Source organism: Melopsittacus undulatus, chromosome 5, assembly GCF_012275295.1.
Source record: "Melopsittacus undulatus isolate bMelUnd1 chromosome 5, bMelUnd1.mat.Z, whole genome shotgun sequence".
Lineage (NCBI taxonomy): Eukaryota > Metazoa > Chordata > Aves > Psittaciformes > Psittaculidae > Melopsittacus > Melopsittacus undulatus.
The window spans coordinates 70,260,984-70,288,765 of NC_047531.1; the positions used below are offsets into that span (position 1 = coordinate 70,260,984).

At 36.9% G+C, this 27,782-nt stretch overlaps 1 protein-coding gene across 1 annotated transcript in view; it reads left to right on the forward strand.

The window, feature by feature from the left end:
* The window catches only part of TMTC2 (transmembrane O-mannosyltransferase targeting cadherins 2), a 251,891-nt gene that overhangs the window by 131,622 nt on the left and 92,487 nt on the right, over positions 1 to 27,782 (forward strand). The window contains exon 3 of the mRNA XM_034063127.1: positions 11,670 to 12,498. Coding sequence (XP_033919018.1) covers positions 11,670 to 12,498 — 829 coding nt within the window. The remainder of the gene's footprint in view (positions 1 to 11,669; positions 12,499 to 27,782) is intronic.

Genomic DNA, 27,782 nt, shown 5'->3' on the forward strand with positions numbered 1-27,782 from the left:
CTTGATCTGGCAGCCCTCAGTATCAGTACAGGTAAGGGGGATGAAGGGCTTGAAAGCAGCCCTGTGGTGAAGGACTTGAGGGGTACTTGTGGGTGAAAAGCTGGACATGACCCAGCAATGTGCACTTGTAGCCCAGAAAGACAACAGCATGCTGTGCAGCATCAAAACCAGTGTGATCAGCAGGTTGAGAGAGGTTATTCTGTTCCTCTGCTCCACTCTGATGAGACCTCACTTGATGTATTGCATCCAGCTCTGGAGTCTCAGTATGGTAAAGACATGGACCTGTTGGAACAAGTCCAGAGGAGGGCCATGAAAAAGGTCAGAGGGCTGGAGCACCTCTCCTGTGAGCAAATGCGGAGAGAGTTGAGGTTGTTCAGCCTTGGGAATTGAAGGCACCAGAGAGATCTTATTGCATTATTTCATTACCTACAGGGGACTTACAAGAAAGATGGGGAAAACTTTTTAGCAGGACCTGTTGGTATAGAACATGGGTAATGATTTTAAACTGGAAGAGGGTGGATTCAGACTAGATATAAGGAAGAATTTTTGTACGATGATGGCACTGAAACACTGGAACAAGTTGCCCAGAGAGGTGGTAGATACCTCTGGATCCCTGGAAACATTCAAGGCCAGGTTGGATGGGATTCTGAGGAACCTGATCTAATTGTATATGTTCCTGCTCTTTGCAGGAGGCTTGAACTAAATGATCTTTAAGGTCACATCCAACCCAAACTGTTCTGTGATTCTATGAATATTGTTCTTCCCAGGATGCAGTACTGGATCAGGTTAGATTTTACAAGACTCTAGGCAAAAAGGTGGACACCACCATTTCTAAAGGCACTATTGTGTAATTCAGTGTAATATTTGGCAGAAGCAAACAATAATAGGAATTCAGGGTGAAGAAAGATGAAAATTAAGTCATTGAAAGCTGATACTTAAGTTGGATCTATGTGCAACAGAAGCGCTTTTAGAAGAAAATTTCCAGATTGCGTGGTGAAAGAGGTTACTGATGTCTATAGCGCTGTCTGTGGTGCAGCTCTGCTAGCAATACTCTTGAAGTCCTGGTTTGATAGGTGTCTTTGGTAGCAGTCATGGCTTAATAACAAAGTTGCACTGCTTTCTTCAGCTTTCCACCCGCACACCTGTTCCTCTGGCTGACACAATGTCACTTTGTGCAAGGAACTGATCACCCTGGAAACAACAGAAAATAAACAAAAACTTTTTAAAGCATCACTGCTGCCTAGAGTCTCATTTTGTGAAGAAGCCATAGTCTAAATTTGCTAGTTGGAAAAATAAATATGACTTCTGTCAGTTGCACCTGTGTTTTGATGTTAAGAATTCTAGCATAGTCTGTTCCAGTGTTCACCTCACCTTCCCACTGCCATCCTTCATTGGGAAACTCAATAATGTAATATGAAAGTTAGGTGATTAATTTCTAGCATGCAAAGCCCTTATGTCCCCCTCTCGTGCATGCAGATTATGGCATATGGGTTAGTGAAATGTATTTATTTTTAAATCATTATTGGGTGCTGGATGTAGTTTAAATCATTATTTAGCAATTATTTAGCAAATTTATTTAGCAAATTATTTAACAATCATATAGTTTAAATCATTATTGGGTGCTGGGATCTGGACTTTGATTAAGGGGAGGACTCAGGTTTGTGTGTAATTGAATTTGAGTCACCACAGGCTTCTGCAGAATTTGTTGAGGAAAGTTATCACTCTGTTCTTTTGTTCTTGCAAGGCAGTGTCTTGCTTCAGGGCACTTTTTTTTTCTTGTTTCCACTATGGAGTGCATGACCTTAGGCAACCTAGTTTAGTTCACTAAACCTTGCTAACATTTTCAACACTGAATTGTGTCTATCTGCTAATCTCTACAAATCTGTGTTTTACATTTGAAAGCTCAAAATAGGAATAGCTTAGAGTTTTTTTTATTTTGATGGTTTTACTGTAGCAGAAATGTTCAGTGATGTGGGTGTCTGCATAATGTAACACATCCTCTTCCAAATCCTGCCTTTTTTGAATTCTTGAAGAAATCCCACACTCATTAAATAGCTTTCTATTATGATAACTTGGAGAGAGAGCTGCTGTACTTTGGCCTTCCCACTGAGTGAAATCTCATTATAAATCCTCTCTTTATGGCTCAAAAATGCTGTGCTTCCGAACTTCACTCGTTAATGAGACTGGAATGAATTTCATAATGGCTGGCTGTTTGCCCTGTAGCCATGCTAAGGAAAAATGGTTGCATTTACTTCCTTGGTGCCCAAACCATATTTTCAATGCACTGGACCTACAAACCAGCAATTGCTAAGGAAGGGTCTGTGTATATGTGTGTCTGAATCTGGATGAGTACAACCAGGCAAATGGTTTCAGTTTGCATCTTTTTTATTTCTGCTGCTTTTGTTTTGCCCAAAACCTGAGAAACTTACTTAAAACTAGTGTTTTGATAATGGTACTGAATGTATTTATCAACAAACAAATTTCTTGGTTTCTTCTAAAAGAATATGTAAGTTTTCATTTCCTTCAGAGAAGCTGGATTGTCTTACAGCTAGGCTGATTTGACCGCAGATCATTTCCTAGCTGGAATATTAAAGACCTTATTTTAAGCTAAAAAAGATAACTGCGCAGGCTTTCAAGTAAGTTTAATATAATCAGTTAAGGGGCTTCAGCATACCTTTTACAGTACCAGAAAAAAACCGCAAAAGTTCTTTTAAGTCACCCACTAATAATTTGGTTAAGAATACCTTGCTGTTGTTTCACTGGAGATTGCAAACTGACTCATTTCTTCACATTATCTTAATGGAGAGCAATAAAATCACATGACATGAAGTAAGTTTTGTCATCTCTATTCTGCTTCACCATTTTTCATCTCTTTTAATCTGGATTATTATTAAAGATTTGGTTTTGTATTACAGAGGTCAGTAATTGCTTTTCCTTTAACTCTGGTTGTCTCTGAATCAGACACTAGTAATGCAGTTTGTGTTTTGCAAAAGGCTGTGCTTCAATATCTTTTTGAGTACCCATCAAAAACGTATCTAAACTAGGGTTAGAAAAAATAACACTTTTTATTATTATTTTCTTCATATTTTATGTGTAGGGAATCAAGGTAAAGCACATCCTATTCAAGGTATTCTATTCTATTTGTCAAATATACTTTTGAGGAGCTTTCCTACTGAAATGAGGTTTCTGTTATTAAATAAATATTTTTATAGTTGTACATTTCTCTTCATTCCTGTGACATTTTTGCAACACTTTGCTATCATTGGGTAGTGATACTTATGTAGCCAGCCAGTGCTCTTTGCTGCAAAGAGTTTAATTTGGTGTCTCTACTTATTTCCTAAGAAGTATTTGTACCCATTTGTATTTAGTATATTCAACAGGGAATTAATTCAAAAAACTTCTCCAGTAATTAATGTAGGACATAGCAAACTCTCTTTTCTCCAAATTAGTCTTTGAGCATAACCAAGTTTAGAAGAAGCTAATGTGATCTAATGGAAAAGAGGAACAAATGAAATTGTTACTAATATGTTATTTTCCCAGTCTTGCTCCTCTGAGATTGCAATACTTGCTGGTCAGGTCTTACAAAATTTGTTAATTTAATTTCTTACTTAAGTTGTCGAGGTTTCCCCCCCTCCCCTACAGTGTCATACTCTTTAAGCATCCATATATTTTTCTCCAGAATTTCATTGACTATGCTTCATAGCTCTCTGGTTAGCTACATGGAGGGCAAGACTAGGCTAGATGACAAAGGAGGCAGGTATAGAATCAATCATAGAATGGTTTGAGTTGGAATGTACCTTAGTGATCATGTAATTCCAATTCCCTGCTATGGGCAGGGACACCTTCCACTAGACCAGGTTGCTCAAAGCCTCATCCACCCTGGCCTTGAACACTGCCAGGGATGGGGCAGCCACAGCTTCTCTGGGCAACCTCACCACCCTCATAGTAAAAAATTCTTTCTTGCTATGTAATCTAAATCTACTCTCCTTCAGTTTAAAGCCATTCTTCCTTGTCCTGTCACTACAGACATGCTGGCTGTCACCAGTCACCTGCTTAATTTCCATTAGCCTTAGCACAGAACATGCAGATGAGCTTCAGGCTGTTTGTTTTGACTAGGAGTATGAGAGCAATCCCTGTCAATATACTTGGAACCCAAGCTTTTCATCAATGGTGGTGACTTACTTTAAGCATTCTCTTTGAATTATCTTTCACTGTTGGCAGTGACTTTGAATCTCAGAGGTGTGTAGTTCTCACTGTAAGTCATTTTTTGTGAGGGCTGAGACTGATAGTCATTGCTGGCATTGCCCTTAGCTTCTCCAGTTCCTTGTGGTTCCCATTGTTTGAAACATGATGCTAGTGCAGCATAGAATATGTAGACATTATACAGAGATTGCATTCAGACCACAGAAAGCATCCTTTAGGCTGTTACTTATAATAATCACTACATCAGAAATAAATGACTGGTAAGTGGTTGATATGGTGAAATTTATTCCAACTTCTAAAGATGCTGACTTCAAGTGTAACAGCTGCAGTACTTGTGCGTGTCTTTTGACCATCCTTTTGTACCACCTCATAAATAAATATATTTTGCAGATGGGTATAGAAAAGGGGAGGCACTTTTTTTGAATTTTTTTTTTTTAGTCACAAGATAGCTTGTGTTCAGTTTGCCATGCAAATAGATTCTGAGTAGAACCAGTAGATCTGAAAATAAAATACCTGCACCAAACCCAACTTTAAATACTGTTGGTTTTTGTTTTGTTTTTTTTTTTTTTTTCCCAAGGTTAATAAATGACTATTTGTATGATCTTAAATGAATCTTTCTTGACAATTTGCAGTGCTTTCTGAGTTTATGAACAGGTTCTGCATTTCACAGGGACTTTCAATGTTATCTGTGTTTCTCTTTGAAAATGTAGGTTTTTAAGCTTTGCTGGAAGAATTACAATCAAGGATTCAAATTTGTAATATATTTTCTTTATTGTGAGTATAGTTTCAATTTAACTTTGCTGTTCGTTCTTTTGCTGTATTTTAAAGGCACAAATAAAATAATATGCCTCCGTTTTGTAGTTTCCTAAGGGAAAATGAAAAATAACTACACAAGATGCTGCTTGTTATTCACTGTATAAACTGAAGCTCAGTGGGCTTCCAGCTGATGTATTTCTGTTATTCCTAGATAGGTTGTTCTGTCAAAATTAGAGACAAGTCGCTATTTAACCTATGTACGGAAATTGAGTATTGATTACTTCCTTCTACTGGATTGATAAAGTTGCTTAGTCATTGCCAGAGGCTTAATCTGGGATTAAATGGTATTTTTGCTGATAAAATCCATTTCTATTTTCATTAGTCAGTTAAAAAGTATAAGTCTATTTACATTCTTATAATGTATATTTTTCTCCCACTGTATATTAAATCAGCTCTTCAGCTTTAAGTTGCCTTTATTGCCATCTTATGGGTGTAGGAAACATGAAATGTACCATAATTTTGGTGGTAGGTTTTATAGGTAGGATTGCAGTATGTGCTTTTAAGTGCCATTTTGCTTCTTTTTCTCTCAACCATGCCTGTATGTTGTAGAGAAGAGCAGAACAAACTTCCTTTAAAAGAAAAAATGCATATCCATCAGTCCAAATGAGTAGGGCTTTAGTAAGTTGCCAACACTTTGTACAGGATGAGTAGTTCAAAAGCATTGTCAGTCCTGATTTACTTAATATGGTGTAGGAGACATGATGGGCCTCAGCCTTGAGTACTCTTCAGGTGTGTGTGTTAATCAAGAAGACGGCCTGTCATTACAGCAAGTAAGCCTTATTTAGGAGACTGTCCTACTACCTAGACCGTGCAGCAGAGGCAAACTTGTGCTGTTTTACACATCTGGAATTTTCCCTTGGTTCTCTGTGAACTTAAATGAATTGATTTATCATTTTGTCTATCCAGTTCCTTAATTTATTTCTTCAGGTTCTGTGCTGGAACCAGACACTTAGAATTTATTAGTATTGAGAAGAGAGGAAGAAGAATTACTTCATATATCTTGAAGGGTGTGCTTTCATTTGTAGTCTTAGTATGGTGTTTATCTCTTTAGCAGTGGTTTAAAAGAGTTGATTGTGATCTATGATAATTCCTGATGGTTCTCTGGAGATAAACCAACTGCTCGTTGTATGTCTCATATTTGTGTAGCTTTAAGCGATAAGAGTTGCCCCTGCCCTTTAAATGGGTTTATTTTACTGCACATTTCTCTGTTTTTTTCAATATAATTTTGAATTCCAATTCTGCCTTCCTACATACTTACATATTCAGAGAGCTATCAGCATTTTAGCTGGTGATGAAAGTGCAGCACCCTTCCTTCACTGCAAAACCACTCAAATGAGACAGTACTTGTTAAATGAAATGCAGGAGTGACTGCTGGACCACGTATCTGCCTGTGCAGTGATATCAGTAGCACTGGACAGAATTCCTGAGCAGTTCGGAAGTTCAGGAATATCTTTGGGTCCCACTGGGCTTTTAGCCTCCTCTGTTAAATTCTTGCTCCTGCAGATAGATGGATTAACCCTGGTTAGATATCCCTAGCATCACCTAGCATTGTCATACTGCATTTGGCTGTGTAGACTTATCTTCAGAGAGAGCCTTCTCTGTTGCACGATTGTGCACACAGATTTATCAGGCTAATGTAGACATTTATGCTGTTCTACAGTTTCTACAATCATTCATACAATTTCTGTTCTTCATGCAATTTATCTCTCCCCCTGTAGTTTTTAAAACTATTTTTTCAGCTGAGACGCTAAAGAGATTTTTTGTCCGTTTTAGTGTTGATTTTTTTTGTTTGTTTGATTGATTGATTTTAAGATACATATTAAAGTATTAAGTATTTTAAAGGCAGACTTTGGGCAATTCTAATTGTCAGTATTTATAAGTCAATTTAAATTTTAGTAAGTCAAGTCAGCAGGAATAAGGACTGCTTAACTTGTGGTACTTGCTAAATACAGTAAAAATATGTACACATAATCTGTTTTATTAATGCAGTGACTTGCTTGTTGAGGAGACTTCTGTGGGTTAATACCACTAGAAGTAAATGCCATTAAATATGTACAGATGGTCACAATATTGGATAAGCTACAGACAGAGTTACAACTCAGAGGAAGACCTTCAGGCCAGCTGTTGTTATCACCAGTGTAAATAAGTGAATCTCAGTGGCTCATGCGAGCAGGAGCAAACTGGACAAGTGGAGAGGGAGTGGTAGAGGCCATTTCCAGCTCAGTACTAAACCCAGCAGGAGTTGTGCAAATAACTTTGTCCCTGGTGGAGATATATTTTGAATTATAGTTCAGCTCAAACTAAACTGATCAGTAATCCAGGAGCATCTACCTATCATAGAAACAACTTACTGTCAGTCTAGTGATTCGGCAGCATTTTACTGCTTTGGGAAGTCCCAGTTTTCAAGCCAACATATTTTCAAGGAGCTCTAAGTTGGAAAAGAAACCCGTGTGGATAATGCCTACTTTCTTTTCTGCATTTCCTGAGTTCTAAAAATAACATTTTGTATGTGGTTAACCCCAAAGATTTTGATATCTGGAGTGTCTTGGCCATGTACTGTATTTAATGCTTCTTTGTGAAATGGATGACATTAAGTTAAAAGAATGGTGTCTTTTGAAAATGCTTTGGATACTGCTTAAGTGATGACTGAGCTTTGGCAGGGGCTGCCCGATCAAGAAATTTGCTGAAGTGCCTTATTTAAGAGCAGTGTAATGGAGTGAGGAATTAGAATTTAATGCAAGGGAAATGTGCAGTGTGGGTGGGTCATGCAGATGGATTTTGGTAAAAGGATGAAAAAGGTTTCTGCAGTCACAAATATTAAAATTGCACTGGTGGTACTTGACTGTTAGCAGGCAGGAGAGATGTTAAATCTGATCTAAATCAGTGCTCATTTTTTTTCCCCAGATGAAAATGACTACTTATGAAAGGTTAGAGGATTTATTGGGGTGTCAAAACATATGGCAGATGGGCTGGATTAGGACTCATGAGTATAGTAATCCAAATCCTTTCTGCCAAGCATTACAGAGGATCTCTTCCTGCTGCTGGGCTACACTAAATGTACACAGTCAGAGGAGAACAGGCTGTCAGGAGGCTTAGAGGAAGAGCTTCTAGAGAAAGTGCTTGTCTGAGCAGTGTTCATTTTGAAAGCACTTTCTTTGAAGGCAAAAGTCTACTGGGGAGCTGTTACATTATTTAGCTTTAGTAAATTGCTGTAACCATTTTTCTTTTTCCTTTGATTTGTTATACAAAGCCTGGAAGAAGGTAAACCAAAATGTGAACTAAACTTTTCTAAGTATCTCTGACTGTATTACTACAGAGGGATAAAAGCTGTGTAAAAGTCATGAATGTTGAGAGTGGGAAAAAAGAGGAAAAAAACCCATCTTACTTCAGATGTTTGTAACAGAAATTAAGTGTTAGGCCCAGTTTTAGTCTTAGTTTTAGACTGAGTTCAGAGGATCTCTGAAATCTGAAAATTTACAATAGCATATCAGTGTTACATGAGTTATCGGTAACTGCAGTTAACAAGTAGTTACTTTTAAGACAATGTGAAGCTACTGATTTTTGAGGAGATCTATGTCTAAAATTGTTTCTGGGGAAGGATGCAAACCATCTGTGTCTGAGGCAACAAGAGGATATTTGCACTTTGTCCCTTTAGTCAGTTATTTAAGCTAAAGAATCCACCAGAGCTCTTTTGTTAACTAGTGTTAACTAGTTTACAGCATGATAAATCCATAGGCTGGTGTAGAAAACTATCTACCTAGATACTCTGAGCTCCATGAGTGGATGCTTAGGTATGTCATTTGACACTGGTGTAAAATAAAAAAGAAAAAACACACCCAAACCAATGAAGCCATAACCAAAAAAACAAAATCATAAAAATGTTTTGCTAAAGCATGAAATGCAACACTGCATATTGATAAGTTGTGCTCTTTGTAGAGCCAAAGAAGTGTAAGGATCTGGACCTTACAGATCTGAGATTTAAGCTTAAAAGGGAGGCTGCAAATAGTTGCGCCAGCAATGAGGATGGATTAGCGCTGAGATTGTTTGCATTTCTGGGGCTGGGAGCAAAAGGCAAACTTTTCATTGTTATTGTTTTATGATGTATGAAGAAGATCTGAAAGCTTTTAGCAGGTTCCACTATTATCCTTGAGGAATGGCATATTTGCGCTAGTATGGTCTTGTGAAAGAGCTTTGTACTGTGAACTTTCTCAGCATTTAATTGAAAAGTTAAACCATTAGGAAAGAGAGATTTTCTTCTATTTTTAAGTAAGTATTAACAAAATAACAAAGCAATCAAAACAATCCGTGAAAGCTCACTTCTTATCTATTGATAATCATATTTTTCTTGTTAGTATTTGGGATGTCATAATCTTTCAAGTTGTGTATAGCCTTCCAGCAAAGACCTGCTCTGAATTTCTAAGTAAAACAAACAAACAAACAAAAAACCCATCTTCCACTTCCCAGCCTCTTTCTGTATAAACAGTCTCCTCTTAAGAGACTGTAGAAGGGTGTATAAAAAGAGGAAAAAGGTCACATTTAACATTTGTCAGTTGTTTATATGCATGTTTGAAAGAAATGAGTTTGAAAATAATTGAGCCAGAGGGGTGGGCTGAAAAATTTCCGCATAGCAAAATCTGCTGGGAATGAAAGGACAAGTTGAACCAGGAACAGAGGTTTTACTGTGAACATGTGCATGTAATTCCATAAACTCTGAATAATCTCTTTGTTTCAAATATGAATTTAACTGGGATTTTAAGTGATAACCCATTTACACAGTACCAGATCATTAAAAGCATTTAAACTGTCCTGGCAGGTAGGGATGAAAAGTATCTGAAATGAATTGTCAAGTATTATCCAGTTTACAAATAAAAATAAGTTGTTACAGTAGGCTTTCCAGGGAATATGTTCATTATAAATTGTAGATGTGGGGTTTGACTGATTAATTACCAGAAAATAGTTAATTTTTCAGGATATAGAAGTATACGAAAGCTAATAAATCAAACTGGAATTAATATTGTAAATGGAGTATGTGGACTTAGGCCTTTTTAGATGGTTCTGATACAAGTACGTAAATATTCTTGTTACAAATTTCTTTTTTCCTACTAATGCCTCCATTGAATTCCTCCATATTGCATCAAAATTGAATTAATTAAGCATTTTAAACTTCACAAAATAAAACTCTACAGAAATTTCTTCATGAGATAAGTAGATAAATGATGATTAGACCACATCTTGTTACTGGAACATCAGTAGCCTGATGGTAGGAAAATATTAGTAATTGACCTAAAATGGAGAAGCACAAACATCTCTATTTCATATCCAGGGAGAGTGCCTTCACGAAGGAGAAAATAAACTGAAAGAAATAAGATAATTCCAATGTGAAGTCCTGCTTCTGAATGATTGAGGAAACATGAATAACCATCCCGTGAATGCGTAGTGTGACATGGAAGAAACAGACCTAATAAAAGGAAAAATGGTTGACAAATGATTCTTTGTAATAATGGGGAGAAAGATTATCAAAATGCTTATGTTGTATCTGGCACTACTTGGCAAATAGTTTTGTTACAAAAGGCATCTAAGAAATTAAAATACAAAAATGCACATATTTTAGCATTTACAGATTCTTCTGCAAAGAGAGAGTAATTCAAAACAGCTTTCATTTAGGGTCCCAAGTAATTGAGACCAGAACTTAGGCTCATCAGTCATAGAAATAGGTGAGAAAATCTTGCTTCCTGATTCTAATTTAGGCAGAAGTGGTATGTTTCTGAAAGCATTTGAACAAGTAAGTGCTTTCGGATGCAGCAGGGGGAAACCCAACAAGCAGTTCCAGATGGCAAATTTTGAGTTATTCCATAAATAAGGGTAGGTTCTTCAAGTTGCTAGCATGATGACATGGGGAGGTGGAGGCAGCTGCATGCTTCACAGAATGTTGTTTAGATGGGTATGAAGATGTGAAAGGTTTTAGAGCACTTATTTGGTATGGTGTGCTTGAAGAAAAAAACCATATTGTTTGGCTGTGAGATGCAAAATTAAGTGGGGCTTTCAATAGGAGGCAGATCTGAAGGCTCCAAACGATCACTGTAGTTATTAAGTACAGCTGGAAGACCTAAGCATGGAATCAGTGTCTGTTTTCCTCCCTTGCAGTCTTGGAAAGCTGACTTATTTTTCAGGTCGAATACGTTAGGATGCACTTTCTATAGGGAAAATGGAACTGGAACTGCCTTTAAATCTAGTTAAGGCAAACTGGTGTTTTCATCACAGTCAGGAACAAAGAAAGGATTTGGGAGGTTTTGCTGGAGTCATTGTAATATTCGATAAATTCCTCTAAATTAAAGACTTTTTTAAAGGGTTACACAACTAAATCTTACGCAAGGACGGACAGCCCTAGTATCTCCAAAAGCTTGACTGGTATAGGCTTGATAGAGCTTAAACGAAAGGACTTGTTATTTTAGTCTGTGGTCAACAGCATACCCCAATATTTTGTTATCCAAATGTCAAGTGACTGAGATCTATAGTACTTGTTTCCATTAAAAATAAGTAAATAAAAAAGTTGTATCCTACATTTCTCAGTTCCTTTTGTTCATAATTTACAGAATTGATCACCTGCTGTATTTATGTTGATGATTATATTTGCTTTTTTTGTTTCCCAGAGAAAGAATTTGACCCTTTTCTTCAGCATCGGTTTATTGACCTCCTGGGGCACTGCACTGCTGGGTGTCCGCTTATACTGGATGGGCAACAAACCCCCAAGTTTTTCCAATTCTGACAATCCAGCAGCTGACTCGGACAGTTTTCTTACACGTACGCTGACCTTCTTTTACCTGCCAACAAAGAACCTCTGGCTGTTGCTGTGCCCAGATACCCTGAGCTTTGACTGGTCTATGGATGCTGTGCCTCTTCTGAAATCAGTCAGCGACTGGAGGAATCTACACACTGTGGCCTTCTATGCTGGACTCCTCCTCCTTGCCTACTTTAGCTTGAAGGGTTCCAGCAATGAGAGAGAATGCAATGGGAAAACTGTAATGAACGGCAAACAGAATGCTAATGGGCATAGCTGCCACTCAGAGATGGAGTACAAGACACTGGAGGTGAAGTCAAGCTTTGCATCAAAAGAAGAGAATGGTATAAAAAAGCTCGAAATGCAGAAACTGCCACTTCCTTCAACTGAGAACATTGTCATTCTGTCTCTGTCTTTGTTAATAGTGCCCTTTGTTCCTGCCACAAACCTATTTTTCTATGTTGGCTTTGTAATAGCAGAGCGTGTGCTGTATGTTCCTAGTATGGGCTTCTGCCTACTGGTTACAGTAGGTGTCAGGGCCCTTTATGTCAAAGCCCAAAAGCGTTTTCTGAAGAACTTGGTTTTTTGTTCCACTGCTGCATTAATTGTTTTCTATGGACTCAAGACTGTTGTCAGGAATGGTGACTGGCAGAATGAGGAGATGCTGTATAGGTCAGGGATAAAAGTAAACCCTGCTAAAGGTAAATTCTGCTTTTTATGGTCAATGCTTTATTCATTGCTGTCTTTGCCTTTGAATTGTTTGAATTTATCAGCTGTATCTAAAGAGGATACGCTAGGAAATGTCCTTTAAAGTTGCAGTAGTACATACATTAGTAAAAAATGAAGAAAAGCAGGAGTATGCTTTGATAGGGTGTTACAGGTTTGGCATTAATGTGGAGAAAATGAGACCCTAAGGTAAGAGGATACTTTCTTTTTCACTATCTTAGTTCTGTGTTTTAGAATTAAAGATGCATTGTTAGTATTAATGATCCCACCCACCCTGCTAATTTTCCATCTGCAATCTGATACCTATCATGCTGATGAAGTTTTTTCATATGTTAACCGAATGTTCTGTTCTCTATGACTAGGAAATATATAAAATAGTAAAGGACACCATCAGGGAGCTGGTGTTTTTGGGTTTTTTTATTTCATATGATGCAAATAACACCAATACTACATAATAAAAATGAGGAAATGAGGTCATATTATTCACCCTAGGAAATTACTGTATTTCTTCCTGTGTGTGGATACTGTAAAGAGTTATCGTCAAATACTTAGGCCTTCCTGTTGATGTATAAATATCAGCTATTTGTAATGTTTCCCAGCTACTTCTCTTAGAGGTTGTATCTATACCATAATGAAATGTGACTACAGCTAGTGTAAACACTTCCAAACACACAGTAAACCCTCTAGTTCAGGGATCAGTAACAATGTTTAGCTGTGGTTTCAGCATATATGGCAGATCCAGCTGGGATCCTGAACTACATGCTGCCTGTACTGCTCTTGGCACACAAACAGGTTTATAAGGGAATGGTTAAAATACCACCTGTGAGTGCTGCGTAGGCATTGACTAAGCTTTCATTATTCACAATTCATCAGAAGTGAGAAGGGATCACTTGATTGCTTTGTCTGTCTGTGAAAGAAAAATCTGACAGCCTTTGAACATGTTGCACTTGAGTTTTTCAAGTTCTGTGCTCAGAAGCCCATTATATAGTGCAAAGTCATCTACTGACAGAGGTGTGTTTCTTGGTTAGACTGTTATATCATGCCATAGTCTAAAAGCTGTCTTAGTATGAGGCAAATTCAGGTGTTACTGAAAGCTGATAAGAGAGTGAAAAGATAGATTTGACAGGTAAGATGCCTGGCAAAGCATCATTATAGTGGCTTGTCAATTGTCCGTCTGCTTTTTTAACTCTTCTTCATATACTTTGTCTCCCTAGGTAAAATTATTAAACTTGTTGCTGCAGTGACTTTTTGTTAACTGTGAACAAGCATATCCCATTTCTTCTACTTTTTTTTCAAAACTAGTGCAGGAGGGCAAGAATTGAAGGAAGTGAACAGCAAGACAGCACACCAGAGTGATGATATGATGCTGTGAGGCTTACCCGTTTAGTGACATTGTAAAGCTTGCATTAAAATGTTGGTTTTCCTTAGAAAGAAAAGAATGTGTGCATATTTGATTAGTTAATATATGTTCCATTTTTGGTGGGGATCCCAAGATATCACAGGCTGTATTGATAGTTGTCTGCTTGCTTTAATCTAGTTTCTGTGATAAAAAGAATAAAATTCTAGATTTTGTCCAATAGTAGGTTAGGCTGCGATGTTGTCTGGAAATTAAACTGCTGGGTATTATGCTCCCTGGAGACAAGGCGAGCTATTTTCATCATACACATCTCAGTATGCACAGACTTATGTATATATGATTGCCTGGTTTCTCGCCATATAAGCTGACATTATGTTTCTTGTACGATATGCAAAAGCAAAGACAGCATGTCAGTGTGGTGATATAGACATGACTGAGCTGGCTGTAAATCTCCTTAAAATATCCTGTTGAAGTTCTGCTGAATATTTACTAGCCCACACACGTTGTAACAAGGCTGGGTACCAGAAATTCCCAGCTAAAGTGACCTGTCACCCAACCCTATTCATTATTGTGAATACTACCAAGATTATCCCTGGCTTTGACTATGCTAATTTTATTTTCTATTTCTTATACGATCAGGCAAGCCTGACTGGTCTAGACTGGCTGCCAATCCACCAAAGCATTAGGAGATGAGCAATTCAAACTACTCTTAAGTAATTAAATGAGGTTGATGTAGGAAAAACAATTTATTTTTGTTTGCCTCTTTTTTTATATAGTTTTATGAATGCTGGTGATAAATAGGCTATTCAGACAGTGAGACAATGGACTGCTCAGACAGCAGAAAGTGTTTTCCTTCCTTTTAGTCTACTAAGAAGAGGCTGCCACTCCTCATTTCTGTTTTCCTCAACTTGCAGCCATTTCTCCTCATGAGTATTTTCTTACTTCTGATCATTTTTGAGTGGTAGGACCATTTTCCCTAACATTTTTTCTTTCTTCTCCCGCAAAGAGCTTCTGAACAAGAGCTTTAGTCCTTGGCTAATAAACGAAGAGGGAATCTCTTCAAAAATTCCCCATGCGGGGATGAATAAAGAAGTGGATATCTGTGAGGACCAGCTTTGCTAAAGCAAGGAGCTGAGTGTTTTGTTCAAGATCCATCTGTATTCTGGCCTAGCAGGATGAAAGCCACTCTGTGGCTGGATGCTGTGTGATAATATTGAACTGATGTGCTGTACTAATAAGGTCATTTGAGAGGCAAGCTATTAGCACAGGTGCATTTATGAGCTAGTGTGACTGAACTGCTTTGGAAATGGAGTTGTCTCACGTGGTGATGGTTTATAATCAGGTCCTCTGTGCTGTAGTAGATGTATGAATATAATCTTTTCTGCTGCTATGGGACTTTCAGGCAGATTTTGTTCAGAGGCTTCTTCATCTTCAATCCTCAGTGAAGAGATGGGCAATAAGTACCTTGCCAGCTCTTTCTTCTGGCTCCCTCAAGGGCACCTTGTAGGCAGAGAAATAGTGTTTTGCCTCAAATGAGAAAGCCCCTAACCCCACAGGCAACCACAGCCTTTCTGCAATTTACATTTCTCCATTACATTTCTGTCAGTCACTGAAATGTGGAAAAAATACTCAAAAGCATAATGCATGGCTCACCTTTTTCAAACCACCAAAATACACTGCAGGAAAGTCAAGTGAGAAAGAAGGTGGTGATGCCACCTCTGAGCCACTGTGCACGTGCCAACTTTCATATCTGGCTTTCTGTGTGGCAGGAAGATAATGGCCTTTGCCTGGTGGAGTCATAATGAGGACCTAGGATGCCTTGACTCCATCTCTTTTTGGGCTTGTTCTGGTCTTTTGGTTATGACTAGTATTTCAAATATCTTAAAAGTGATCTAAGCATTGCCTTGTTACAGTCTGTCAGCACTTGAAGGAAAAATAGGCAAGGTTGATTAATGTAGTTTATGGATCCTGAAGTGGCTGTGTACATGTTTCGACACTAGGGAGGGAAAGGCACAAGTATTTCTCTGTGCTGCCTTCAACTTAATGAGCAGTCCAACTGTTATAAACCAGCTTCCATTATTTGAATGTTCTTCTATAGTGAAGAAAGCCTCACAAAATGTACAAACAAACAAGTTAAAAAAGGGTGGTAGCTGTCATGTCTTTTTCAATTAGAGAGTAATTTTGTGGTGATTATTACCTCATATTTATTATAAAATTACAATGACATGCAAAATAATTGTTCTTATTATGCCTTTTTATCTCTAATTTTCTCTGTATTACCAAAAGCAGGCTTCAAAAAGCCTTATCTTTTTTCTCCAGGCCATTTTGTACCTTGCAGTCAACATCTGAACATCAAAGGTATTCATTACGATGTATTATGATATATATTATGTTGTACTGTTAGAGACACTAATTAAAGAAGTAGAATATAACAGAGAAAGGCATAGATAGTTGGAGTGCTGCAGAGACATTAGTTGCTTGGTCATAATTTTAGTCTCCTGGTGTTCGCAGTGACATTTGTAAGTAAGCTTTGAAGATTCTTCCTGGAAATAGTTGACCTGCTACACCAAGTGGTTGCTTATTTTTAACTCTGCATTCAAATCCTGCTGAGTCTGTATATGTGGTTTTTGCAATGGATTGTACAGCAAAAACCAGATACTAGGCTGGTTCCAAAAGCAGTATTGCTACATTATTGTGGCACTACGCCTAGTCTGGTAAGCCCTGTCTCGCACATAGCACTGACTTAAGCTGGCCTTACAGCTTTTGGCTTCAAAGTCAGTTCTGCATGTTGCTCAGGTGTTTGTCCTTGTTCCGTCACAAATTAGTATTAATGAAATGTCATATGTTCATATATTGGACAGGTCAGTAGGACTGGAATATGTGCTTCAGATCTTTCCTGAAGTTAAAAATCCTGTTCTTAGTGTCTCGTTTCCTATCTCAATTATCGTACTGTTCTCAGTGGGCAGCAATAAGACCAAGACATGGTGTTGACAGAGAAGAATATGTAAGTTGTTCCATATTAATATTGAAAGTTGCTTTCCTTCTATCTTTCCACCCTTGCTCCTATTCCAGGTTTCTGTGGGTGTGAATAATTCAGTTTTGCTTAGTGTTTTTAGAAGATATTCTAACACTGAAATACTCTTCTGGACCACAATGTTGCTTTTCCCTGTTCACATTGGGGTTTTTTTTTTAGTTTTGCAACAGGGTTGTAAGATCTTACTGCTTCATTCTGCAGTGTTTGTGCCTGTAGAAGATTTAAAGAACAGTCTCCAGGGTTTTTTTTTTTTTACATTTTTGGCATAGCATTTAGAGTTGATCAGTTTTATTCCCTGGAACTTCCCTGAAATGGACAACTACCTTTCTTATTATTTTCTTTCTCTCTCTCTTGCTTCTCTCTTTCTCTCTCTCTTTCTTCTCTCTTTCTCTCTCTTTCTTTCTCTTTCTCTTTCTCTCTCTCTTTCTCCCTTCCTCCCTTTCTCTTTCTTTTCCCCCCTCTCTGAACTGAAAAAAATACTCTTTTTCAAAAAATATTTTTAAAAACACCAAATTTAATTTTTACTACTCATGTTGAATACTTTGTAGTGTTAATTTCCTCTTTTACCATTACTCTGATGCAGCAAGCAAATGTATTTGCTATAAAATTGTTTCAATTGTAAGCGTAGGGTGAGGAGATACAATCATGTGAGTTGGTATTGTTCCATTTGCATAATTTGTTATTGCTAAAAAAGCATCCAAGTTTGTCCTAACCCAAGAGTTGTTCCTCTGATTAAAAAAAGAAAAGGAAAAATCCATGCCTATCATTGTAGAGATTGTGTGCTCTAGGTCTGTACACTTGGATAGAAGTAAATACTAGAAGTTGTTTCGATCTGATTTGACAGCTTTCTGCTGTTATTCTTATCGACTCTTAGAAAACAATTTCTTGCTAACAGCAGCTGTCAGCAAGAGGTCTGTTCTTCAGCAGATAATGAAAATAGCTAATAATGCAGTGAGGAAAAGCAGTTATAATACTGTGTAGTAAACTAAGTAAAGAAACTATATTTCCCTCAAACAAAAAGGTGCAATAGACCAGTATTTTCTGTGAATATTAGTGTTTTCATATCACTAGTGATGACTGGAGACAAAAGGAGAAGAAATATTTGAAGGTATGGCATTCTTCAATATACTTATCATTAAAAGCTTAGATTATGCTGACAAGCTGGGCTTTCTTGCAATGCCTTTAGAACTTTGTATTCAATAGCTACTGCTCTGGCACACAACTTGTTAATCACATTTTTTTTATGCCTCCTGAGTAGTGTGTATGTTAACAAACATCACACTGGCATTTAAAAATACTTTGTGTCTTTGGAATTGCATTTCAGTAATTTGGTACATAAATTCTTTTTCTTATATGCAACTTGACAGTAAAACTCCAACTCATCTTTTGTCCAATAGCCCAAAATATCACACTGCACAGTAATTATTTCTTGTTCCTTTGGTTCATGTTGCTTCAATAATAATAAAATCACTCTTCAAGTGGTAAAAGTCTGGCTCAAATGACACTGCAGTGAATACAAAACGCTGGTTTTGAAAAACAAGACTGAAAAGGGAAAGTTCAGTGCACAGAGTGCCATAATCCAGCAAATTTTAGAAGTATAAAACCTGCTAATAATCATGCATTAAAATTTTTCATATGATCATTGTTAAGAAATATTAGTGCTACGAGCATAGCATCTGTAATTGTGTATTCACGCCTTTGTTTCTATCTTGCTAATGAACTTTTTTAGCCTTTGAACAAGCCACTTTGATCTCGATTTTTCCCTCTGCGGTAGACTTTGGATCACTTCTTAAAAGTTTTAGTGATTCATTATTTTATTACAACCTCTCCACATTTATGACAGTATAATGACCCTAATAAGCTAGTTGCTGAATAATATCTGGATACATAGCCGTTACGGTGATTCTTGGCATGTTTTTTAATCAGCTCTTTTAGAAGTAATTGTCAGAGAAACATAGCACTGTCAATTTTCCCTGCACATTTACCAGAACTTTCTGGCACTTAATCCTTTGACTATAGGTTGCATGGAAAATTTCCTTGACTTCTATTACTATTTTTAAGTTTGATCAGTAACTTAAGTTTGGCTATGTTTTGAAGAAGAAATTACTATAAAGGTAGTATATCTTTTGTCAGTGTTATAAAGTGCTTCCATCTATCAATAATAACCCTTATTGCAGCCTACTGTATGAGGAAACACCCAATAATGAAATGATCCTATATAAATAAAAATTAAAAAGTTATAATAATGAAATAATTTTAAGGATAAATGTTGTATAGAATGCTTCAGAGTTCTTGAAATAAATAGGAAATACTTTATATCTGCCTGCTGCTCATAACAGCTTTAAAAGAGAAAGCTCAACTAGTAGGTGAACTGCATAGAATTGTTTGAAAGATAAATAAAAATACTGCTCTCTGAAAGTAGTGTAGGGATTTCTAAATAGGTGTTATTGTTGCCCTGAATGATTAGAAAGTGTAAAAGGAATGGCCGTTAGTATGTTTGGGAAATGGCCATAGTTATCTAAAGCAGTTGAACATGCCACAGTCATCCCAGCCTCAGTAAAACAGCCTGGCTATGCTAAATATGTTTGAGAGCTGAAGGAAAGTGGTTTGCACTTCAGTTCAAAATCTAAATTTATTCTCCAGTGGCAATAGTGCTGTAGTTTCCTCTGAAATCCAAGTCACTGTGGGATATCTGCTTCTCTTTCAGCAGGATACCAGAAAACCTGATATGCTTCCTTTACATATATAAAGGACTGGAAACAAGAATACAAGCTTTTTTTTTCCTTGAGTGTTGTCCAACATCATCTTTTATCTGTGAATAGTAAATAGCAGGGGGATAGGGAGAGAATCTGTTATTAATGACTAGCTAGACTTTATTTTCCCCTTTGCATATACTAAGAATTTAAAGAAATAAACAATTTTGAGACATGGACTCTATTACTCTGTTTTGAGACATGGATTCATCAGACTCTTATTTCTTCCCCTGCCTTCACTGAGGTGCTGTGCAAAATCATTCAACAAAATCTATGCTAAAAACTACAGTGCAAAAAAAAAAAAGCCCACCCTGGTCAAGGGATTAGCTTTGGCAAGATGAGGGTTTTGCAGCATATCAAGGGAAATGGATTAAATTTGGTATTTTTTTTTGCCAGAAAATTATAGATTTTATTGTCCAGTTTGATTAAAAGCCAGGCCTTCAGTTCATATTCGTGGGTTCTTTGAAATCAGCCTGGTTTTCTTTCTCAGTGGGAAAGAGTTACTATCAATTAGAGGAAAATGAGATTACCTGGGTTGGTTCTCAAGCTGAGCATGTCTGTTTAAATGTATTAGTCAGTCATCCAGTTGTTTCATTATTTTACTTCCTTTTTTTTTTTTTCAAAATATATCAGCTGCAAAAATTTTCCCTTTAAGGAATGATTTTCACCATGGGCTACATGTCTTCATTTTACTGTCTATAATGGGTTTCATACTGGTACACACTGAGGTCCCATTACATAAATCTTGTAGAGAAGCTAACCTTTAATGTGGACGGGATAGTAATTTATACACATACCTCTTTATACATATTCTTTTGGCACTGTAAAATCCCAGTGTAGATAGATAAATACAAGTATTTTATTAATATTTCCAATACTCTTCCTTTATAACAGGGATCTTTATTAACCCTTAAGCTTGGGCTGTCATCATTGCCACCCCTCACACATGCAAAAATGAAATGATGGCTGATGCAATTATAGTATGTGCAAAAGGCTTGCATATAGTTTTGGTTTAAATTACAGAAAAGACCACAAAACAGAGGGACTTAAGGCTCAACATAATTTCCTTCTCTTTGCTTGGACATTCTAGCACACTGAACTTTTCTTTCAGTTCTACAAACACAGAAGACATTTAGAATATGGACCGTTAAAGATGGTAGCTAATAATAAAGTCTTTAATTAGTTTCAGTACTAGCAAAAAAATGAAGGTCATTTCATGACCCACCTTCCTCCCTCTCACCTGTATTTCCATACCAGTGTGGATATGTATTGGCTGGCAAGGCTTCACAGGCTCTGTCTTGCCTTAATAAGTGATTTAAAACAAAATAAACAAAGCCATGTAACTTGAAGTATTACGAAAAGCCTGCTTCCTGGATATGCACTAGTTTCCCTTTTCCAAGTCTGACGTATGTTGTTTGAGCACTCTCACGATTCTTTTGGTTTGACAACCAAGCACTGATTTTCCCCTTTCTGTGGCTCCTCTGGCACCTTTCCAGGACACTGTCCTCTCTATTCCCATTTCTTGGAAAGGAGCCAACACAATCCATCTACTTTCAGCTTTGAGGACCATGCTTGTCATTTCAGTCAGCGACGTGCACTCTTCCATTTCTGCAGGATGCTGGCTTACAACTCACATAATTTTGAACATGGGACATAATTTTAAAGTGTATCATAGATAATTTTTCTTAGAGCCGTGCCTGCTGTTTAAAATTTATGTAATTTGACAGATTTAGTGCATGGTCACCTCCTTGCCTGAGTCAGTTTGGTGCTCTGAAGAGTTTCTCGGGGTTAATCCTGAGTTTTCCAGTGTGGTCAGAGCTCTCCTCTTTGTCCACTTGTATTTTCCACTCCTTTGGCCTCCTCTCCCTTACTTGCATGATCTATCACCCCAGAAAAGCATAGTTCTCTATATCATGAGAGTTTCTGTTCACTGCTTTGTTCCTGACCCTTACAAAGTTTCATGAAATGGGAACTTTATGGCAGTAATGGCTTAGTGTTTCCACAGTGCATAGCTAACGAAGGTGTGCAAACAAAGGTGTGATCAGTCTCTGATTTGAACAGAGCAGTGACTAGATTAGATGTTAAAGGTACTATGATCTGTCTTTTCAAACAACCTGGATCAGTTAATTCATCTGATACATACCATGAGCTTCCCAAAAATTGTTTTCACAGGAGACATGGGCATGGAGGGTGATAGGTGCAGGAATTCCTTACAGTGGTAATTCCACCAGAACCCCTGTGTCATGAAACACATGAATCAATCATGAATCTCCTTTAACATCAGGATTTCGTTTAAATAAAAAATAATCTATGTTTATCAGTCTTTTATTACCTTTCTGACAGGTGAAAAGTTATTTCCTGATGCGTTGGGGTGTGCCAGCACAGCTTGGAAGGCAGAAAACCTGTATTTTCAAGTCTTGCAGTAGTTTTAGCTTAACCAGAATATCTTCATAAGACTTGCAATGTTAAACAAAACTGAACTGCATAAAACTGGTAAATGGATGACCTATCCAGAACAATGGGTGTGTTGGTGTCTTGTTTGTTTGCTTATTTCTAAAGGACACCTACAAAGTTGCAAGGAGTTTTTCAATTTTAATCTTTTTAGAGGTTCTGCAGTATGAACACTTGCATTATGGGCTTAATCTCATTTACAGGACAGCTTTGTCTGAAGTATTTTCTTTCTCTTGTGGGGAAAGTGGCACGACTGTCTGTGCAGCACACTGGCTGCATTGAGGCAGGTCCCGGGAGATGTGAGTTGGTACATCCATCTGAGAGATGAGTGGCTGGGAAGCATGTTTCTTCCTGAACTTGTCTATTGACTAATCGTGAGCGAGGGCTATTCTGTAGAAAGTTTCTGTAATGTTATCCTGAAAATGTTTTACATTGTTGATACGTAAGTAAGAATAGTAAGGAAGTGCTATTTCATCCTGTTGTACCTTAAACAAAAGTACTGGCAAGAATTTTTTCATACAGTCATCTGTCACATGTAATGCATCAGTATGTGAGTATACCTGTAATTTTTCTTTGATGGCTTGCTTTATTCTGAGCGTTGGCTAAAAACACCATTAATGTGATATTTAATGTGTTAATGTGATATTTACTATTCAGTTTAGGGAGCCCTCACGCTTTTGAGATTAGGTTCATTAAAGCTAATTGAATTACCAAAATCGGCAAGTATGTCCTAGGCTGAATAAGGAGTCCATACACTAGACTAAGCAGGGTAAATGGTAGTGCCTAAGAACACTTCACGAACTGTTCAGTCTCGTCTCTCAAGTTCATTGAGCTGACAGAGCCACTGTGCTGTCCTTTGAGGAGGATAAATTTATTTTCTGTAACATAGCAAGTGGAGCGGGTATATCAGGTTGTGATGCTGAGCATGGTAGTGTTATGCATTCATACCATTTGCATCAGAGTTTCAAACCTAAGAAACAAAACTGAAGCACTGCCTGCCAAAAGTCAGTTGGTTCAGTACCCATGCCGACATCGTGTTGGATGGCTTTTAGAGCTCTGCATAGTTAAATTATTTTTTCCTTTCACCTGCTGTCATTCCAAAAGCCCTGGAATTGATCAACAAAGCATTGAACACATGATATAAATAACACTCTTAATAAAAAGGGGAATAATATGTAAAAGTTAGGAGGTGGTAAATCTCTAACAGTCCATCTCAACATTACCACATACCCACTGATATGTATATAAAATTCAGTGTATAAAGCAGATTAAACTCATAAATTATGGGTATATAGAAACCATTTATCACTTTAGGAAGCAAGAAACAGGGTAGTTTGGCAGTTTGGCTGTTGGGTTAGCAAAATCAGGTAACTTGATCAAAATGTGTTTATTAACAAGTGAAGTTTTGAGGGGAAAATAATTACAAATGATATGAATGAATTTGTGACATCTTTAAAAAAATAGTAGGAAAAATATCATTAGCTGTATAAACCCTAATGCAGAACCTATGCAAAATCTGTTCCACTTTTAAGGTAATATTTTTTAACATTTACATGAACTTTTCTGTTTGCAAGCCGCTTAACAGACATGATCTAATTAATCTGATATACCTTTGTGAGAGATAGTGGGTCTTTTATTGTAGAAAAACTATCTAAAACACTGAGCTCTTTTCATTGCCTTTTTTTGAGCATGCAACTGGGCTTTCAGAATTTTTAGTGGGGAAACCTATTATGCCTCTGTTCATGAAACTCTCTCCCCATCTAGAACAAAGTGATTGCCTGATGAAATGCGAGTGCTAAGGCTGGAGCATCACTCTACTTTATCAACTAGTACCCTTGAAAGGAAAAAGCTGTAAGCTGCTGATAAATTTAACCTTTCAAGAAGGAGGAAAAGGTGTTGTTCTTTATAGCTATAGTTATAATCTTTCATATGTGAATGATGTAACTAGTGCTATGCTCTTCACGCATTACCCAACAAAGTTAATTTGGAATATTTGGATATTGGAAACTGTTGACTTTGGTTGCAAATCCATTTTTATTCTTTTTTAGTAGGATGAATTTTCCATCTACAAATATTGTTCTTAATATTTCAACGTATTTCTCATGAAATAAACCACTGTTATAATTCCTTGGAAGGCTCAAAGGAATGTCAGATTTTACAGGGTTTTGATTTCTTGGGTTTGATTGTTGGTTGGTTTTTTTTTTTTTTTACAGCTTTGTCTGCTCCCAAATGTGTTTTAGGAAGGGTGACCCTTTAAGAAAAGTTAAGAACATAGATCAAAATATGAAATATATACACATATGTCAATATTCCCACAATGTTTAAACTGTAAGGAACTTAGTTTTCTTGACCCTCATTTTGTGAGAATGCTAATTATATGGGGAAATGTTCATTACATCTTTCTTCTGTATTGCAAGAACATTTTCTCCTTTATTTCATTCCTCCAAAATTATCATGCATCTGTGTTCCATTAGTGTCTAGCTGCATTTCTGCAGTAGGCACTCTGCAAATCAACAGTTTTCCTTGACAGAAAAATCTTGTAATTAATGGATGAGTAACAAACGTCAAGAATATAAACACAACGGCATCAGGAGGTGAAGCCTTCTGAACAACAAATCTGAACAACAGGCCAGTGGCAGATCTGTGAACACAATACACTTCTTTTAATTCCCAGTTTAGTGCCTGTAATTTCAGCAGGAGGAAGCAGAATCTGGTAACAGGAATCTATCTCTTTTCAACGTATAAACCTGAAGAAAAAGAAAATTTCTTTCTATGCAAGCTACATACTACATAAAATTTGTTTTTACTGAGGCATCCCCTGCTGTCAGCATGGTTTCACAAAATTCTCTTTAATTTTGAATAGTTTATAACCTTAGCAATGGTCCAGTGCCCTATGTAGGGCAATATGTGGCTTTCAGCCTTTAATGTGGAACTTCAAATAGATGGTAATGCAAACAATTTGGTTCATAAAATACCTCATATAGAAATATTGAATGTAGATGCTAAGAATGAATAGAAAAACACACTTAGGCAAAGTTCTAAGAATATTCAATATTCTGTATGCTCCCTATTACCATAGAGATGAGAGAGATTCACAACATGCTGCTGCACTTGATGCTGCCTACATTCTGGTGATATTGCTGCAGGGTGAGGTGGCAAAGTGAATGCTTGGAATTCATGACTTTCATACTGATAGCTTTAAAGTAGTAATTTATAGTGCAGAATGAAAAAGTGTTAAGAACAGATGGTAAAAAAAAGTGTCCTAAACTGGAAACCTGGATTGTCATGCTCTAGTAATTGAGTCCACATAAAAGTTAATAGCAAAAGACAGGAGGTTATTTTTTTTGTTTGTTTTTATGCTCCAAACTTGTAGAAGTTAATCCAGCATTCATAAATCCTCTCATGGTGACAGCCCCATAAAAACTGATGCACAGTGTGGTCCAGCCCACAAGCATCTTCCCCTTGCTATTTTTTGTCACTTTATTAGAAGCATCACCTGGAAAGTAATAAAATCTCATCATTTTCAAAAAAGTTATGTTAGTTCTTTCAGATTTGACTCCATTAACGCTAGTAACAACTGAAGTAACTAATTTCAGGAAAAAAACCAAACTAACAACCCCCTGAAAATAAATCATACTGTGATGTAATTCTTGGAAAACATCACATTTCAAAGTGGGAAATGTAATTAGTACTGTTACCTTCTTGTTTTAAATTTTGTCAGACTGTTCTAACCTGTTTCCTGCTGAGTTTCCAACTCAACAAGCTTGTAATGAATAAAAACATAAAACTTTGCACCGACTGTAATGCAAATTTCAAATATTGATGCTGTGACCATGATGAGGTTATTAGTGTGCTGTACTAAAGAACTGATTTATATAAAATGTGCATATCTTCCTTGTAATTGACTTTCAAGCCTTGGAAAAGAAGCAAATGGAAAATCCTTTTGGACAATATTTGAGACAGGAAAAAGTGTTCAAGAAAAGTAAAATTAGAATTCTTCACCTTCAGTCATCATCCAAATAAATGCCTTAGAAATGATAATGGCTAGGAATTTCAACAGGATGATTCTTTGGAGTTTTACAGCATCTGTTGGGCTCACATGCTTAATAATCTTTGAGTCTTGAAATCTAATGTCTGCAAAGTAAATGGGGGAACAGAAATACCTTTTTCATGAAGTTCAGAGTACTGATGATTCACGTTTAAAATAGTGGGGAAATATGGAGGAGCTGCACTGTTTATCAGCCTGATGATGGCTTTGATACCAATCAACATTACTTTCAGAAAGTAAAAGCACCTCTAAAGTGTTGATAACTGTGTTGGTAACTGTATTGATAATTACCATAGTTTCCACTCCGCTTTTGCCAGGGATACGATACCTCCATCTTCCCATTCTTTCATGTGGAGGGAGAGGAAATAAAAAAATACTATTCAAAAGCTTGCCAGATACAAGCCTATTTTTATCATCATTCCATGTAGTTTTCAATTGTGAAGAATTTTTCAGAATTGCTCATCTTTGCTCTTTAAGGGGTTTTATGTAAGTTAAAGTGGGTTGGTTCATATGTTTTTGCTACCTTCTCTTGTCTTTTGTCCAGTATGGCAGGTATGCTTTCTTTCAAGAATGGAAGATGGATATCAGTTTTGCTGAGAATTAACAAAGAAAGGCAAATGTTGTTTGTCTACTGAACTTTGAACAGATTTTTTTTTATTACTTATCCTGTCCCCCTCTGTAAAGGGAGCATGCCAATATTTATTTACATTGCTGAAGAAATTGTTACAGTTCTGAAATGCGTTACTTGTTCAAATATCAGAGTCAGGTCTTTTTGCTGTGCTAGTGGGTTTTTTTGAAATCAAGGATTCAGTTTATGAACTCCCCCTCTATTGAGATTGCCCAGGACCATATTTTTCATGCCTGCTACATGGGAGCATAAATGCAATTGTGATAACAGAGAACAACAAATCTCTGGCACAAAAATATATTGAAGGCTTTTCTTTTTTTTCTGGACCAGCATCTCTTCATCCCTAAACTTTGTTTATGAAAAACATAGAGATGGTAATTGCTACACATTTAATTCTTTTTCATAGATGAGTCAGGAGAAATGCAGAAGGACTGTCAAGGGAGGGAATGCAGTCTGGAACTGCTGTTGTTAATTTGACAAGCTAAAGAAAAGTAAATAACGCACAAATATTTGTAAAGCTCCACAGAAGTTTTCTTGGCTTGGTGTGCATTTTCTATGAACTGAAGTTGCTAGTTGGAACTGCTGACAAGTTGTTTACAAATGACTTTGCTGTTCCCTAAACAACTTCACTCTTTGTTCAAGTTCGCTTCACTCAAGTAATAAAAAATTTTAATGCATTCATCAATTTGTGTTTTAACTTTTATTTTGTGAATAAGTCTGATTGATACTTTAAGGGGAAAACAGTATTACAAAACATCAGTAATTTGTTTATGTGAATTTTGAATGTTGTCTGTCAATTTTTTAAGCTTTGAGTCCTACATTTTCTTTGATCCATTTTCAAGTTTGCTTCTAGGAAGATTTACAAAAGGCAGTGTTTGCCCTCTGGCATAACATAACGGGAAAGAAAGCATTTTCCTTTCCTATCTTTTTAAAAGTTTAACAGGTTGTACTTCACTGATTTAAGAAGGGATTTTAGTTAGATTTTTTT